The following is an 18,974-nucleotide window of genomic DNA, read 5'->3' as shown; positions in this document are numbered from 1 at the left end:
ATGGCGCCCGAAAATCGTGTTTTTTTTTCAATGTTTACTCTATAATTCCAAGGATTTTAACTTTACACCAAAAACACCCAAATAAAAATTCATCGTAAATAAATTCTGCATAGAGACGTATTTCTTCCGATTTACTTCGACGAAAATTTTCCCCGGAAAATGCGGGTTGTTCCAACAAAATCTTTAATTCTCAACTAAAATTTTAGATAAGTAATTGTTTATCAATAATTAAATAACTTGGTAATATAAAAGCTCTGTTCGTATAGATTATAATTCCAGAAGCCGATGGAAATTGAATGAACAGTTTAGCAACAATTGAATTGTTAATTAAAAATTTACGGTCGCTATAACAACCACAGTAATTATGATACATAAGAATAACTATGATTTTTGTATAAAAAGACACTGTACCTATTTAATGTACTTTACAGAATTGAAATTGGACTATTTCAGCGGCCTCAGGAATATTTTAAAATTATAAACAATTTTTTTCTTATAAACAAATAGAATATCTCAGGAAATATTAAATTACATTAAATCATGAAAACGGTATTGGAAAAAAGCAGCAGGAAGCTTATTTTAAAAGAAAAAACGTTTAATTGTGGTGAGTGGTTTCTGAGAGACAACCGGTCAAAGTTGACCGGCATTTACCGCAAAGATATAAACAATAAGATCATAATTTTCGAACCATCACCTTTTTATTTTTGTCCTATTTCTCCACACCAATTTTCATATCTTTAAAATACTCATAACATATATTATTATAATAAAAACTATCGATATAACTTGTGAAAATTGCCAAAAATAGCAAAATTCCAATCAAAAATTAGGTTGGAGCAAATGTAATCTCCAAGTTCAAAATTGGTATACGTTAAAAAAATGCATTTTCCCGGCTTCCCATGAAGCAATTTTCTTCATTCTTTTTTTGTTCCCACGTAACTCGAGTAGAGCCATCTAACTAACGCATTATTAAATGTCAAAGTTGCTTTTGTTTTGTTATAATAAATTAATTTATTTATTTTAACAAAATTTTTAAATTTGTTTAAATAACGATTGTTAAAACAATTATACAGATTTCAAATGAGAATATTTGTGATTTTAACGTTAAAAGGTACACTTGTAGTAAGTTTATCTAAAAAAAGTCTACAACTGGAAAAAATATGTAGTTTTCTTTTCTTATAAATAAATTAATACATTATAACAAAACAAAAGCAAGTTTGACATTTAATAATGCATTAGTTAGATGGCTCTACTCGAGTTACTTGGGAACAAAACAAGAATGAAGCCGAGAAAATGCATTTTTTCAACGTATACCGATTTTAAACTTTGAGGTTACATTTTCCCCAACCTAATTTTTGATTGGAGTTTTGCTGTTTTTGGCCATTTTCACTCATAATGTCGATAGTTTTTTTTTATAATAATATATGTTATGAGTATTTTAAAGATATGAAAATTGGTGTGGAGAAATAGGACAAAAATAAAAAGGTCCTTAAATGATCCTATTGTTTATATCTTTGCCGTAAATGCCGGTTAACTTTGACCGGTTGTATCTCAGGAACCACTCATCACTCAGGAATCACTCATCACGTTTTTTCTTTTAAAATTTTTTAAAAAAATTTTTCTGCAGGAAGCAGCAGCTTTCTGCTGCTTTTTTTCCAATACCGTTTTCATGATTTAATGTAATTTAATATTTCCTGAGATATTCTATTTTTTTTTATAAGCCAAAACATTGTTTATGATTTTAAAATATTCCTGAGGCCGCTGAAATAGTCCAATTTCAATTCTGTAAAATACATTAAATAGGTACAGTGTCTTTTTATACAAAAATCATAGTTATTCTTATGTATCATAATTATTGTGGTTGTTATAGCGACCATAAATTTTTAATTAACAATTCAATTGTTGCTAAACTGTTCATTCAATTTTCATCGGCTTCTGGAATTATAATCTATACGAACAGAGCTTTTATATTACCAAGTTATTTAATTATTGATAAACAATTACTTATCTAAAATTTTAGTTGAAAATTAAAGATTTTGTTGAAAAAACCCGCATTTTCCGGGGAAAATTTTCGTCGAAGTAAATCGGAAAAAACACGTCTCTATGCAGAATTTAATTACGATGAATTTTTATTTGGGTGTTTTTGGTGTAAAGTTAAAATATTTGGAATTATAGAGTAAACATTGAAAAAAAAAAGAAGATTTTCGGGCGCCATTTTGTTTATAAAAAAAAGTATCACACTATCTGCGGACTTTGCATACCTATATTATTAATATATACAATCATAAGATTCGATTCCAGCAATAAAATTGCTGGTAAATACCTTTTCCTTTGTATTTTGCTACTTAGCCCAGAGTACAATAGAACTCTTCAGAACCGCTGCAGACAGAGTAAGATGGGCCATGATAATCGCAAATGTCATTAAAAGATGAGTCACAAAAAGAAGAAGATGCTTTCTTTTGCAAAAGGTATAAATAAATATCAAACATACCGATCTTTACCAGATGTTATTTCCAGTTCCACTAGAAATTTCAGATGTTGAGAAATCTCTTCGAAAAAATTATTCCCGCTTTCTTCAGAAACACCGACTCGTCTCTTCTTAAAGGTAACCTCTAAAGAATCTTCCTTCGTTTCAGTTGTATCATCTTTAATTTCTAAAACAAGTAATAAGCTGTAAATATTTTTTAATTCCAAAATTGTATAAAATTATTTTGTTAGACTATTAAAGTGAACCCATTGGTTTTGTTTGTAATCACTTAAACGGTTACTATCTTAGTAGGATTTATATATACAGTGCGTCCATAAAGTAACGCATAAATTCATTATTTCGTAAACCGGCGACTTTAAAGAAAAATCCCAAAACAGGTCGGTATTTATTTTTAATTTGCGATTTTTTGGCATATATATCATAGTAGTGACGTCATCCGTCTAGGCGTGATGACGTAATCGATGATTTTTTTAAATGAGAATAGGGGTCATATGATAGTTCATTTGAAAGGGTATTCAATTCTCTATTCACTAATGTAAACATTAACATAATTATTTATAGAGGGTGTTCAACAAAATATTTTTTTAATTAAAATAATTAAGACAAAAAGAAGAATGTATGTAATTTATTTAATTCAAAATGCGTTTTCCTACTTTCAGTAAACAAAAAAAAATATTTGACAAATAAACATTGATTTTCGCTTGAACGAAATGTTCAAACTGGCAAGAGGCAGGTGGGTGGCAGCTTTAACATTGAATTTAAGCGAAAAACAATATTTATTGGTGAAATAAACATTTTTTCCTGTTTTCTGACAACATTAAAACTTATTTTGAATTAGATAAATTACATAATATATTCTTCTTTTTGTCTCAATTATTTTAATTAAAAAATGAACACCTTGTATAAATAATTATGTTAATGTTTATATTAGGGAAGGGAGAATTGAATACCCTTTCAAATGAGCTATCACGTGACCCCTATTCTCATTTAAAAAAATCAACTATTACGTCATCACGCCCAGATGGATGACGTCACTAGTATGATGTATATGCCAAAAAATCCGAAATTAAAAATAAAAATCGACCTGTTTCGGGATTTTGTCTTTAAAGTCGCCGGTTTGCAACATAATGAATTTATGCGTTACTTTATGGACGCACTGTATACACCGTTTTTTAGACATCAACGCCCTTCCGGTAGGGATCTATGGAGGAGTGTCACCGAGCCGCAAGCCCTTATTTCTTGCCGTACCGCTCCTCCATAGGCCGATCAGACACCAGCTTATTCCAGACCAAGTCGTAGATTCTTATTAGAATTTTAGACTACGACGTCAGCCTTTTTATTTTTCTATTCACCGGGCTGGGGCTCGAACCTCGATCGCCTCGACCGCATATCCACTTTAGATTTGTCAATCGTGCCTCACGAGGTTTTTTCCTGGTTTTCCCTAGTGATTTACTATGGAATCTCTAACGCATTTTACTGTCCCGTCTAACGCGTTTTACGGAGAATTTTACTGTCGTCGTTGGATTTGGTTGTCTTTTTAAAGACAGATCAAATGCTATGATTATTTTTGTGACGGATATTCTTGAGTTGGGGTTGATTTCAAGTAATCGAATGAACTATCTTTCAGTAAAGTCGTCCCAGGAACGCAACTCATAAATATTGGCAATATCATTTTAAAGTAGAAGACTTTGTGTTACAATATGTCTGAATTGCCAATAAAAATGAATCAGATTATACAGGGTGCCCATAAACTCTACCGACAAACGAAGACAGGAGATTCCTCAGATAATTTTAGGACAATTTAACCCAATTCACCTAGTCCGAAAATGCTTCCTAAGGAAGCTAGAGCTCTTTGAAGATGGCGTCATGTAATTAGTTTTTCTTAAATACCTCCAGAATGCTTCTATTTAGAAAAATGAAAATTGGTGTACTTATTTACTTTCCGGAAATGAATCGATTCCATCCATTACGAATTTCAAGTACCGGTCATAGGCGTCCTTTTTGGGTAGGGCAACGGTTATTTTATCGCCTAACTTTTTTGTCTTTAATTTTTAAGCATTTTTGACTCTGAATTATTAAATTGTGAGGTATTCTAGTACTAAAAGGTACTCTTACTTTAAGTCGATAGGATACACCGTTTTCTAGAAAAATCGATTTGAAAATTTTTCGTTCTTTGAATTTCAAAAAAGAAGATTAAAAAAAAATTATTTAGAAACATGAAAACTGGTACATTTATTTATATTCCAGAGATTAATCGATTTCATTAATGGCGAATTTCTAGTTCCGGTCATAAGCGTCCGTTTTGGGTAGGTCAACAGTCATTTTATAGCATAACTTTATTATCTTTAATTTTTAAGTATTTTTGACACTAGATTATTCAATTATGAGATATTCGAGTAATAAAAGTTTCTCTTGCTTTAAGTTGGTAAAATACATCGTTTTTTTTTTAAATTTATTTCTTTTTTCAAATTCCCAAAACCAAAAACTTTCAAATCGATTTTTCTAGAAAACGGTGTGTCCTACCGACTTAAAGTAAGAGTACCTTTTAGTACTAGAATACCTCACAATTTAATAATCCAGTATCAAAAATGCTTAAAAGTTAAAGACAAAAAAGTTATGCGATAAAATAACCGTTGCCCTACCCAAAACGGGCGCCTATGACCGGTACTAGAAATTCGCAATGGATGGAATCGACTCATTTCTGGAAAGTAAATATGTATACAAATTTTCGTTTTTCTAAATGGAAGCGTTCTGGAGGTATTTAAGAAAAACTAATTACATGGCGCCATCTTCAAAGAGCTCTAGCTCCCTTAGGAAGCATTTTCGGACTAGGTGAATTGGGTTAAATTGTCTTAAAATTATCTGAGGAATCTCCTGTCTTCGTTTATCGGTAGAGTTTCTGGACACCCTGTATAAATTATTAGAAGAAATTTTTACTTAGCAACAACATTTTTGTTTATATTTAGTAGTGTTTTGTATTTTGACAACGGCACCCCATTTGAACCAGGTTCTGAGGTTCTTTAACCAGGATGTTCTTCTTCTTCCTGGACCTCGCTTTCCAAATATTTTTCCTTGCAAGATGGTCTCTAGCTAGGCTAGATGGTGTCCAAAGTATTCCAACTTTCGACATTTGATGGTGGTTAGTACCTCTCGGTTCTTTCCCATTCTTAAGGATCTCCTCATTTGTGAGCCGGTCAGTAAACGGGATTTTAGTAATTCTCCGATATAGCCACATCTCAAATGCTTCGGCAAATTTTCGGCATATAGCTTCGTTTAAGGTCCATGATTCAACTGTATAAAAAAGGACATATAAGACGTAGCATCGCAGCATTTGACCTTTCCGGATTTAACTTCGATATAGGCTATATGGTGGCCAATATAATTTTTAAATTGAATCTCGTCAAGGTAAGTATTAACCATTCTAGCGACATAAGGACGTGCGTTAATGTGCATTAGTCCGAATCTGTCATATCCAATATGGCTGGCAAATGGCAAAACATGATCTTCTAAAATGTTTTTAATGTACATGCAGCTGTCATTCACCCAATCGCTTCCACAAGTTCGGTGTGCCCCTTTCAAGAAATACCATTCCATAGCCATAGCACTATGCCACCATCTCACAAATTTACCCTCTGCATGAGGTTACAACTGAAATACCGTTCGCCAACTCTTCTGTAGAAGTTTTGTCAATCATGCTTCCATATGGTGAACGGTATTCGCTCCGAGTGTTAACAAAGTACCAAAGAAAAATCGACCGACCTGCTCATGGTGGCGGTGTTTTGAAATTTTGTAAGGACGCTTTGTGTATGTTTAAATGGGACATTAAAAAATACCGTGTCACACTAGTGATATGATGTATTAATATAAACAGAAAATAAAAACGCACTTAATCTGATATAAATTCTTCACTTTCCAACAGTTTGATTATGTATATGTTGTAGGCAATTGGTGTAACACGTCATTCCGTGAAAAGCCTAGTCATTACACGTATTGCCGGCAAACGCTGTATTACAATCATTATTACTTTGTTTGACTGAAATTATGCGCCATTTCCGGGACTGCCGTCTACGGTTTAGGCAAACGGTGAAACCGCCCGAATGATTGAACGTTACAGCGTCTGACGGTTGTATGTTTAATCAATTCAGTCGTCGAATGATTTTACTACATATCTCGTTGCAAGTGTTTATTATTATATAAATATGAATATCCACAAGGGTGTATTTTATGAAAGCTATATGAATTTTATAAGGAATTGTATAGAAATGAACGGCCACGCATTTTTTATAGTTAAGGTTAGATTTGAGTGGTTCATACCTCATTCATTTTATCATAATTCCACGGCTTTTTGGCGTTCTTGTTCACTTGATAATATTAGATTACTTTTTCATAAAATATACCCTTGTGTATATCCATATTTTTATAATATTTATATAATAATGAACACTTGTAACGAGGTATGTGATAAAATCTTAATTCGACGACTGAATTGACTAAACATACAACCGTCAGACGCTGTAACGTTCAATCATTCGGGCGGTGTCACCGTTTGCCTAAACCGTAGACGGCAGTCCCTGAAATGGCGCATAATTTCAGTCAAACAAAGTACTAATGATTGTAATACAGCGTTTGCCGGCAATACGTGGAATGACTAGGCTTTTCACGGAATGACATGTTTCGCCGATTGCCTACGACATATACATAACCTCACTATCGCAGTTTATGTCAATAAATCTTAATTAACGAAAAAGAAAATATTTTTGTTGCACTATAAATTACACTATAAATTAATAACTAATGAATTCTAACAATTGTATTCGGTTATTATCACTACAAAATAAAATATTCAAGTTTAACAAAATAATCCCATAAGACTCAATGTTAAAACGTCCTTACAAAACTGTCAGCGTGTCACGTGACTGTAAATAGATGGGAGATGCACGGGGCGAATAGTGCGGCTTCCATATTGGTGGCGGCGGCATAGTGCCATGGAATGGTATTTCTTGGAAAAGACATAGGAAGTGATTGGGTGAATGACAGCTGACATGTACATTAAAACATTTTAGAAGATCATGTCTTACCATCTGCCGGCCATATTGGATGTGACAGATTCGAGCTACTGCACGAAAACTCACTATTAGAATAGTTAATACTTACCTTGATGAGATTCAATTTAAAATATCATATAGGCAACAATATATCACATCTTCTTCTTCTTAAGGTGCCTATCCGTTCCGGATGTTGGCGATCAGCATGGCTATCCTAACTTTGCTTGCTGCTATTCTGAATAGTCCGGTTGTCGATGTATTAAACCACTTTCTCAGGTTTTGAAGCCAAGATATTCTTCTTCTCCCTGGTCCTCTCTTTCCAAATACTTTGCCTTGAAGAATGAGTTGCAACAAGCCATATCTCTGTTCATTCCTCATAACATGGCCAAGATATTCTAGTTTGCGCTCTTTGATTGTGTTAATAATCTCGCATTCCTTGCCTATTCTACGTAGAACCTCAACATTAGTCACACGATTTACCCACGAAATTCTCAAAATGCGCCTGTAACACCACATCTCGAAAATATATAACATATCAGATTTAAATTCGATCGAGGATTTATGTGACGCTTAAAACATCGCATTCGGAAAAGAAATCCTATCTCTATGACCCTGGGAGGGCTAAGGATTGCAGCCCAAAAAATTTCACTCCACATGATAATTTCACACATCTTAGTAACACACATCTTCAATACAACAGCCAAGAAATACAATATGATAATAGCAGAAAAAACCAAATGTATGACAACAACTAAATACCCTTCTTCTTCTTTAAGTACCGTGCCCAAATTTTTAGGCGTGGGTAGCTTCCATAACAATTTGCCGATATCGTTCTCGATCTTCTGCGGCATGTAACAATTGATCTGCTGATAAGCCAGTCCATTGACGAAGGTTTCGGAGCCATGAATATTTCTTTCGACCAATTCCTCTTTTTCCGTCGATCTTTCCATTGAGTATTAACTGCAGCATCCTGTATCTGCTACCTCTCATTATATGTCCCAGATATTCAAGTTTTCTCTTTTTTATCATCTTCATTAAGTCACCTTCGCCTTGACCTACTCTGTTTAAGACTTCTCTGTTTGAAATGCGTTGAACCCAAGATATTCTGAGCATTCTACGATACGACCACATCTCAAAGGCTTCTAATTTGTTCATCATAATACAGGATACACATAACATTTTAGGAACTTGATTCTTAGTTGTAAGTTCAGCTGAGAGTTGCTCAGAATAGATCTAAGTTTCATAAATGCTCTTGCAATTTCTATACGAGTTTTAATTTCTTCATCCGGATTTAATGTCTCGTTTATCCAACATCCTAGGTATTTAAAATGGTTAACTTTTGTTACTGATTCATCATTGACAATTAGTTGCATAGGGCCGACGTCTTGTTTACTAACCACAAGTAACTTTGTCTTTGTTGCATTTATGTTAAGTCCGTTATTGGAGCATTCTCTAGTGACTCGACTAAATACCCACTACGATTTAAAATCGAAATTGATGGGAAAATAATAAAGCAGGAAGCAAGGTTTAGATATCTAGGAATCGATATAACTAGTTACGGAGATGTTGAAGAATGTTGAAGAATAAGTACGACAACAAAGCTTAAAAGCAAGTAAAGTGGCAGGATCTCTTAATGACACAATCTGGAAGAACAAACACCCAAGACAAGACACAAAAGCAATAATCTATAAAGCAGCAATTAGACCTATATTCGCGGTGTGCAAGTACTTGGAAGGCATACGAGAAACGATCGTGCGCGAATAGCGGAGAAATATTGCAACTTTCTTAAATAATTCATATTGTCAATTGAAATTGTCAAATTGACGTACATTTCATACCTACTGTCGTTGAAGAAGAAAAATTATATATTGCTCCACAATATTGATATGATATGCAATTATTATATAAAGGTAAATTTAATTAATTGTATTTTGCTTGCAGTACTGCATTTTAATAACTAATTTTATTTATTACATACAATTGTTTACGTTTTAGTAACATAACCTGAATCTTATTTTTTCTTCTTATTATTTTTTTGGACTATGGCCTTGACAATTATACAGTAACCAGGACTAATATAATTGGCCAATATAATTAAAAGTGCGAATAAAGTTGCAGAGAGTAGAAACCAGGTGTCGCTTTGCCGAACTTGCACGGTCCCAATTGACATACACGGCTGAGATAAGACCTGACACATCTAAAACGAGACGACTACTAGAAACAACAGAGATGAAAATACTTCGACTAATATTAGGAAAAAGTCTGTTGGATAGGTAGAAGCAAAAACATAAGTAGAGTATGCAATGTAGAAGACATAAATGGATGGGCGACAAAACGGAAACAGGAGTGGAACGAACACATTAGTAGAATGGCAGAGGATAGGATAGTACGAATAGCACGAGATAAGTCACCAAATGGACGAAAAGAAGTATTGGCAGACCCAGGAAAAGATGGTGAGATAATTTAAACAATTTAGGAGGCTAATACTGAGGAAGAAACAGGCTTTAAAGCCTACATACAAGAAGGAAAATGATAATTTCAAAATATTCAATATTTTTGTCCATGAGTGTAGTATACTTACCATCAAGAATATCGGTTGTCAGACGCAATCGTCTCAGTTCTACACAATTTTCTGATTTAAGAATCTCCTGTGCCTCTTTTTTACACGGTGGGTTACAAATATTTGGGTGTGTACAACAAGGGTGTAAAGCAAGCTCGTAAATCTTATTGTTCTTTATGGATTGAGCAGAAAATTTAAACTGAAAAAAAAAATCGTATTTCAAAAATAATGAAATCATCCTCAATACCAGAATTACCATCACTTTATAGTCGGAGAGATAGAAGCGGATTTTGTGCGTGATAAGTAATATGGAAAAACGATACGGGGATATGTTGAATTGGTTGTGTACATGACTTTCCCCAACGGCCGGAAACCAGAGTGGGGGACGAGGGTAGTTATAAGGGGTCAAAGTCGCGGTTTTTATTATTTACTTTGTGACGCTCATGATCAAGATAGTGCACCAAAATTTGGGAATAAGTAGATCATGACATTACTAAGTAAAATCTCCAGGAGCGTAACGCTGCGGGGGGACAAATGTTGTGCTGCGTCACAAAAAAAATAATACAAACTGCGACTTTAACCCCTTAAACCTACCCTCATCCCCAACTTTGGTTTCCGCCCCTGGAGATTTTGTTTGGTTACGTGATGATCTACTTACTCCCAAATTTTGGTTTACTATCTCGATCACGAACGTCTAATGACGTAAGTAAGTAAAATCTCTAGGGGCGGAACGCTGCGTGGCCGACAAAGGGGTGGGGGTAGGGGTGAATATAAAAAATATAAAGGGTTTTTTGCGACGTTCGTGATTGAGATAGTGAACCAAAATTTGGGAATAAGTAGACCATGACATAACTAAGTAAAATTCTCAGAGCCGGAAACCAGAGTGGGGGACGAGGGTAGTTATAAGGGGTCAAAATCGCGGTTTTTATTATTTTTTTTGTGAAGCTCATGATCCAGATAGTGCACCAAAATTTGGTAATAAGTAGGTCATGACGTAACTAAGTAAAATCTTCAGGGGCGGAACGCTGCGTGGCCGACAAAAGGGTGGGGGCAGGGATAAATATAAAAATTATAAGGGATTTTTTGTGATGTTCGCGATCGAGATAGTAAACCAAAATTTGGGAGTAAGTAGATCATCACGTAACCAAACAAAATCTCCAGGGGCGGAAACCAAAGTTGGAGATGAGGGTAGTTTTAAGGGGTCAAAGTAGCAAATTGTATTATTTTTTTTGTGACGCAGCACAACATTTGTCCCCTACGCCCGGTTCCGCCCCTGGAGATTTTACTTAGCAATGTCATGATCTACTTATTCCCAAATTTTGGAGCACAATCTCGATACGGCAAAAAACCCCTTATATTTTTTATATTCACCCCTGTCCCACCCCTTTGTCGGCCACGCAGCGTGCCATCCCTGGAGATTTTACTTAGTTACGTCATGACGTACTTATTCCCAAATTTTGGTGCACTATTTCGATCATGAGCGTCACAAAAAAAAATAATAAAAACCGTGACTTTGTATGACATGGATATGTCAAATTATTTTAAAGTATTCTTTTTTTTTAGATAATTTATTCTTTATTTAAAACTTTAAGAACTATGTGTGCCCGGTACTATAAAACTATTTGACATATCCTTATGATACTTGGAAGAAAGTGTAGGTACTGTACACCCTACTAAATTATGTTAAATAATCGTTTCTGGTTAATACCAGAGGCGTACGACAGGGGAAAGTGAATGGTTGACCCTTCCCAAATTCTACGCCACTGATGAATGCTATTTTAGCATAATTTTTAGATTCTCCAATACTTTCTATGTAAATAATATACTCTTCATTCGTAACGATAAAATCATTAGTTTTCGAGATATTTGAAGTTGAAAATGAAAAGGCACACTTATCTTGATTAATGTATTATGCTCCTTCGTTTTTAGCTTCAAATATCTCGAAAACTAATGGCTTTATCGTTACGAATCAAGAGTATATTATTTACATAGAAAGTATTGGAGAATCAAAAAATTGCACTAAAATAGCAATTCCGCCAGTGGCGTAGAATTTGGGAAGGGTCAACCATTCACGTTCCCCCGTCGTACGCCTCTGGTAGTAGCCAGAAACGTTTGTTTAACATAATTTAGTAGATTGTACAATACCAGCACCACTTACCAAATTTCGTGTTGTTGTTCCATGCCTGTCAGGAAATATTCAAAAATAAATAAAATAAAAGTTTTACTTTGGCACTCTGTATTTCGGTTATTATCAACTTTTGTACTAAGGTAAGTTAGCTTAATTGACCTATTTTAAGCTCAGGAATCTAAGGTTAAGCTATGGCCTATTCTTTACCAAACACCCTGTATATGAAAAAAAAAACTTGGCGTTCCTTAGGCATATTTGATGTGTTTATTATTATTAGCAAATATACTAAAAAATAACATTACCTCAACTAATGTAGGTCCACACGGTTTATTGTTATAGAATGTCTGAAAACTTAACCAGCAGTCTCCGTGAGGTCGTGGAACAGTGGGTTTAAAGTTTTCTGAAAAATCATAATCACAGTTAATAATGTAACGTGTAACGCATGGGCTATGAAAGGGAAAGAGACCTATTGAGATATTAAAAAAATTTGACTGCTATTAATTTCATGTTATTTCAAACCTATTTATTAGGGGAGTGCAATTAGAACGAAAACATGCATTGTTTCGGAAAAATTCAAACAAGCTTATATTTTTCTAAAACTTTTTGAAGTTATACTTCTTTACCGGCGATAGAGGGTGATTTTTTTATATGTTAAAACCTATCAGCCCGGCGCATGCGCATTATAACTTTGTTCTGATTGGATGTTCAAATGACATGTCAAAAATTATCCGATATGGCAGCTGTGGTTTGGAGGTAAAGGTAAACAAATGTATAATATATTAGTTTTATTGTTGTGAGGACAGAAACAAAAAAGTTTATAATATTGTAGTGACTTTTAAATAGTTTTTAAAAGCAACAGGTACGTAATAATTGTTAATGTATCATGGGTATAAACCTACCTATTTGATCTGCCAAAATACATAGTATGTAATACTTTTATTTATATAATTTGATTACCATCAAAATTTCTATCAATATTCACCTAATATATTGTTTTTTTACTCTATGTTTTGTTGTATTTTTCAATTCTAAATCATTTCAATTCAAAATTAAAATAATTTGATCAGTTTTCAAAATATCACAAGTTTAATCCGTTTAGTTAGTCGATCTTCGTACATAATGACACATAGTGTCCGTGGCTAAGCGGAGAAGGCGAATGAATTCCAATACCAACCGCTCTTATCAGCGCTGGTTCGAGTCCCAATAGAAACTTTCTTTTTTGTTTTTTTTAATACATTTTATGATTGTAAGTATATTTATTATATAATTGTATTTTCAGAAAATACGTATTTAGTTAAAAAAATTTTCGACAATTAATGTTCAGACATCATTTGTGGCTTGTTTAATGTGTTTGTGTGTGTTTTATTCTTTTATTATTTTAATTTTTGGCACTGTTCTAATAAAAATGTTTGAGAAGTAGTAAGTATAAATTAGTTTAATATTTAAACAAAATATAAATAAAAAGTATATTAATTTCGTTTAAATCATATAATAGAAGTATAACTTCTTACGTGCGTACAAAGTACACACACATTCTTTTTTTGTTAGTTTACATACATGTTAAAGTAAAAAGTTCTACTCGCAGATTTGGCCGTTAATTGTTTAATTGTTTAAACAATAACAATTGTTTTGTATAAATAATTATAAAAATATCGTTAAATTCATCATTTTACTTTGATCAAATATGTTTCTATTTTGTTTTTGATTATGCTGAATCCGAATATGGCATTACAATTTGAAAATTCTTATACAGAAGCTCTTATACAGTGTGTCTGTTTAGCTAGGAACCATATGGAAAACTTTTTTATTATCAATCTTACGAAAAAAGTTATTCTTAATAAAATTCTCTGGATAGTCAAAAATCTAAAACTCAACCATCAGATATCAAATTTTATCAATTTTATACGAGTTATGTCAAAAATATGAATTTCGTTAAAGAGTAAAGTACCTTTATATTCTAGAATATCAAAAAATTCTATTATTAAAAGTTGTTTGAAATTAGAAACTATGTCTAAATATACAATTACATCATTCTAATCGAAAAAAAAAAAATCAATTTTTTCTCAAATTACGGATACTCATCATCATTTTATTACAATTATGATAACTATTTTATTATCACTTTTACGAAAAAAAAGTTATTCTTCATAAAATGCTTTCCCTGGTCTAAAATCTAAGATACAACCATCAGATATCATACTTTTTTAATTTTATACGAGGTATGTAAAAAATATGAATTTTTCTTAAAAGTTAAGTGCTTTTATTATTCACAATATTTTAATTAGAAGGATATAATTGAACACCAAAACAAATTTTTTAATTCCAAACAACTTTTCTTAATAACAATTTTCGATATTGTGAAATGTAAAGGTACTTTACTCTTGAGTGAAATTCATATTTTTTGACACACCTCGTATAACATTAATTAAATTTGATATTTGATGATCGCATCTAAGATTATATACGACGCAGAGTATTTTATAAAGAATGACTTTTTTTCGTAAAACTGATAATAAAAAAGTTATCAAGAGGTTCCAAGTTACGCAGACATACTGTATAAGAGCTAAAAAAAAATTTTGCTGAACATTTATTATTGTTGAATCTTATCATTAAATGTATTTTAGGTAAGTTTTACAGAAAAAAGTTTTGATCACTTTGTATAAACATTTTTTTAGCTGGTAATTTTCGGTTTTTGTATTACATTTTTGTTATCTTTCTTAATTTTCTTAAAAATAAATAGTTTATTTCGTTTCTAAAGTAAAATAATTTAGTGCATTTTAAAGATTACATCATAAACTTTAAAAAAGCACCTATAAAACTGTAATAGATCTGTTAAAACTTGAGTAATACCGTCTTAAATGGTGGTAATTCTATAAAATTACGAAGATTTCAAAAATTACATTTTTTGAGACGTCATATCATTTGAATTAAATTTTTGAGATTTTTTTTGAATGAAACATCATTTAGTAAGATGCTTGAAAGGTAAGTTGTGCAAAATTGAGAGTTTTATAAGAAAAATTGTATTAGTTACACATTTTTAAATCATTTTTGAACCAAATTCATGTAAGGCTCACTTTCCGCCCACACCGTACTTATGCCCATAAATTTTATTTCTTTCTATGATAACCATAAGATAGCTTAATTATTCTTCTTTCATGTTCAATTTGTAAAATTTTATTTGATCCATTAGTTAAAGAATTACATTAAAATAACTCAACCGTGCACTTCGCTTTACGTTAGTTTATTGGGACCGTGCAAGTTCGGCAAAGCGACCTATATTTCTACGCTCTGTACTTTTATTCGCACTTTTAATTATATTGGCCAATTATATTAGTCGTGGTTGCTGGATAATTGTCAAGACCATAGTCCAAAAAAATAATAAGAAGAAAAAATAAGATGCAGGTTATGTTTAGCAAACGTAAACAATTGTATGTAGTAAATAAAATCAGTTATTAAAATGCAGTACTGCAAGCAAAATACAAGTAATTAAATTTACCTTTATATAATAATTGCATATCATATCAATATTGTAGAGCAATATATAATTTTTCTGCGTCAATGACAGAAGGTATGAAATATACGTCAATTTGACAATTTCAATTGACAATATGAATTATTTAAGATAGTTGCAATATTTCTCCGCGACTCGCGCACGGTCGTTTCTCGTTTCCCTTTCCAAGTACTTGCACACCGCGAATAGTGCGCCAATGTTTGTGAGAAGGGTGACTTTAGCATTATAAATAAAAAATTATAGAAGATAGATTTAATTTTATAAAATTCTTTGTATAAGATTTTTTTTTGTAAAATTTTCTGAATTTTTCAATGATCAAGTCAGTTTTGATCTAGAATTTATATTTTCGGAGTTATTTAAACAAACATCTAATTTCGTAGTTCATTTGTTTAATAAAAAATGAAGCACCCACGTCTCGAGTAGAACTTTTTCATATGTTGTTTATTAAACATTTCTTAATGAAATTACAAAAAGTTCTATCTTGTTCGATTTTTTCGAAGTGAAAATCTATATGCACCCCTCTATATTCTTAATAGGTAGGACTAAGGGCCAAAACATACGGTGAAACGCAAATGTAACGAGACTGCAACCTTCAGTTACTTTTGAGTTTATGCCATAGACGCCTATGAGAGACCATTGATGAACCTATTTTGACCTTTTCAAACCGACGGTTTGAAACGCATACAGATCAGTTGCATTGAAACCGGCTTGCAGGAAACTGGTGTTTGCGTTTCATCGTATTTCGCGTCTTTGTGGGTACAACAAAATGGAATATCAACAGGAATCCTATAGAATTCTACAGAATACCCTTTTGTGAACCAAAACATGAATTGTGGAAACTTGCTATGAATGCGTTGTCTGCATAAAAATGACTTAACTCATTTAATATTTAATTATATAAGTAATATTATTGATAAACATTTGATTTCATCATTCTTATTTTAATCATTGATATATTTGAATAAATATTTTAAAATACTTTTATATTATTAAAATACTAAGTGTTATTATTAGCCGTTCTTGAGAACTCACACATTTCCTCATATAAGTATTATGTTTCTACAGCTGCGGTGTCATTATTTCAACAAGTTCAGGATAATATGTATATAATCAGGATATGTATTTATCAGGATAATATTATTGGATCACGTTAAACAAAAAATTAAAAAGATTTTATTAGCTTATGAGTTTCTCGAGGTAAAGCTCTCGAGTTTATTTAGTTTTACCGATTTTTGACTTTTTGGTATCACTCAGAAGTCAAAACAACGAATTTTTTAAAGGGTGAAAACCAACATATTTATTGTTTAACAAAAAATAAGCATAAAACAAAAAATGTCTTGACAGCGTACCTCACGAAATGTCTAACGAAAATATATACAAAATTCCAGGTTGATCAATAAAGTAGTTTTTGAGTTACCATGTCTACCGCCTTTGAAAAAAGCAGTTTTGCGAAAAACGAGTTTAAAGTTTTGTCAACTTTTATTTTCAATTTATTTTTTGTCTGTCGTTTAGACGTTTCTCACTACGCCCAAGCGTGCTGCCGCGAACCTGCTGCAAAGCGAGTCGAAGGTAGCGAGATAGTGTTGAATATCCCTACCTTCGACTCGCTTTGTAGCAGGTTCGCACCAGCGCGCTTGAACGTAGTGAACAACGGTCAACAGCATCCTCTTTTGTAAATTACTCTGCGATTCAAAAACATATTCCGGTGTGCATCACGTTACGATTTGACAGATTTGATGGTTGGAGGGGGATAGAGTGTGTACCCGAAGGAGTTTACGAATCAAACGCAAGAGAGGCCACACTATTCCTACTCCAATCATCATAACTGATTAGTGTTTAAAGTATTTTTGAAGTGAAAACTTCTTTAGCAACGTTGTGCACTTTTTGGATGGGGAAAAAGCATTGAACTCGCGACCGTCATCGCTACGGCGAGATATTAGTAATTTATATAGTATAGGTTGAAATGCGTATAAGTTCGACCGAAGTTATAATTGCTAATAACAATCCTATTAAATACATAATATCCAGAACTTTCAGTGAATCTTTCCACTCACTTAAACCAGTAAATTTAGTACTTACTATATATTATATCATTGTTTATATCTAATTCCATATTCCTGAAAGTTAGCCGAGGGAAATAAGACGGATGATAGGCATAATCATCGTCGTCGTCGTTCAAAAGACGGTCCCATTCCATCATTTCATCGTAACATCCGATTCGTGAAACGATTTTTTTTAAATTCTTGTGAGAAATAACTCGTGAACTTGCTGGTAAAATGCGTAAGTTGTTCATGTCTTCTACCTAAAAAGAAAACATACCTTGAATTATTTTTGGCAAGACAGCAACTTTGATCTCCGTTATTGACCTCAATCTTGAAATTTCATTAATTTATTATTTGACGAAGAGCAAGCCGGTTTCCGCACTGACAGATCCACCACTGACCACCTATATTATGTAATGCAGTTAATAGACAAACAAATCTATAGTCTACAATCAAGAACTTCATTTAGTGTACATAAACTTAAAAATCATAGTGAACACCCAATAAAAGTTAAAATACAGTTTTTTTAAATCTCATAAATATTAAAATATTTTTTTAAGCTCATAGAATCATTAAAACATAACTTTATTTATTAATCATATTTATTTGCTCTACGCAGCTGGATGCACGTGGCAAACGCAGATACTTCTTGTGCTCTGGTGGAACCAGCCAGTACTAGTACTAATCTACCCCCGTATTAAAAAGAGAAATCTAAAAATCGGTGGAAAAGCATTTCGCCTATCTAAAACAGTGATGATTTGTGCACTGCACGCGGAGACCAGTGGAGCGTTTCGGTTCACAGTTTGGAATTTTCTGTTGTGGGTTCTAGATAAATACGGTTAAATCTTAAATACAATATTAATAGTTTTATTATGGAGCCTTATTCAGTGGATTTTATAAAAGAAAATGCAAATAGTTTTGAAAATCGACTTCTTATAAAAAATAATGGTCCACCTCGGCCGGAGATAAACTTGGTACAAGAATGTGCTATAAAAAAAAAGTTTAAACGTTGCTTTAAAGTTGAACAATATAAAAAACTTTCGTGGTTGTGCGGGTGTGATAAACTACATTCTTTGTTTTGTTTTCCATGTTTAGTACTTTCGAAAAATGAAACTATTTCTTCAGAGTGGACAAAAACGGGCGTTCGGGATTTATCTCCTTTACAGGGCCGTAACTACGATGTTGAGGGCCCCGGAGCAA

At 32.7% G+C, this 18,974-nt stretch overlaps 1 protein-coding gene across 2 annotated transcripts in view; it reads right to left on the bottom strand.

The window, feature by feature from the left end:
* The window catches only part of LOC114332210 (uncharacterized), a 77,278-nt gene that overhangs the window by 26,871 nt on the left and 31,433 nt on the right, over positions 1 to 18,974 (bottom strand). Inside the window, exons 4-7 of one of the 2 annotated variants that reach the window (XM_050642123.1) lie at positions 17,812 to 18,034; positions 12,524 to 12,621; positions 10,115 to 10,292; positions 2,492 to 2,654 (exon numbers count right to left, since the gene is read on the bottom strand). In XM_050642123.1, coding sequence (XP_050498080.1) covers positions 2,492 to 2,654; positions 10,115 to 10,292; positions 12,524 to 12,621; positions 17,812 to 18,034 — 662 coding nt within the window. The remainder of the gene's footprint in view (positions 1 to 2,491; positions 2,655 to 10,114; positions 10,293 to 12,523; positions 12,622 to 17,811; positions 18,035 to 18,974) is intronic. The other variant, XM_050642124.1, reaches the window with a different exon arrangement.

Source organism: Diabrotica virgifera, chromosome 1 (assembly GCF_917563875.1).
Source record: "Diabrotica virgifera virgifera chromosome 1, PGI_DIABVI_V3a".
Taxonomy (NCBI): domain Eukaryota; kingdom Metazoa; phylum Arthropoda; class Insecta; order Coleoptera; family Chrysomelidae; genus Diabrotica; species Diabrotica virgifera.
Note: the sequence above shows the minus strand (reverse complement) of the source record. Positions and strands in the feature narration are given on the sequence as shown.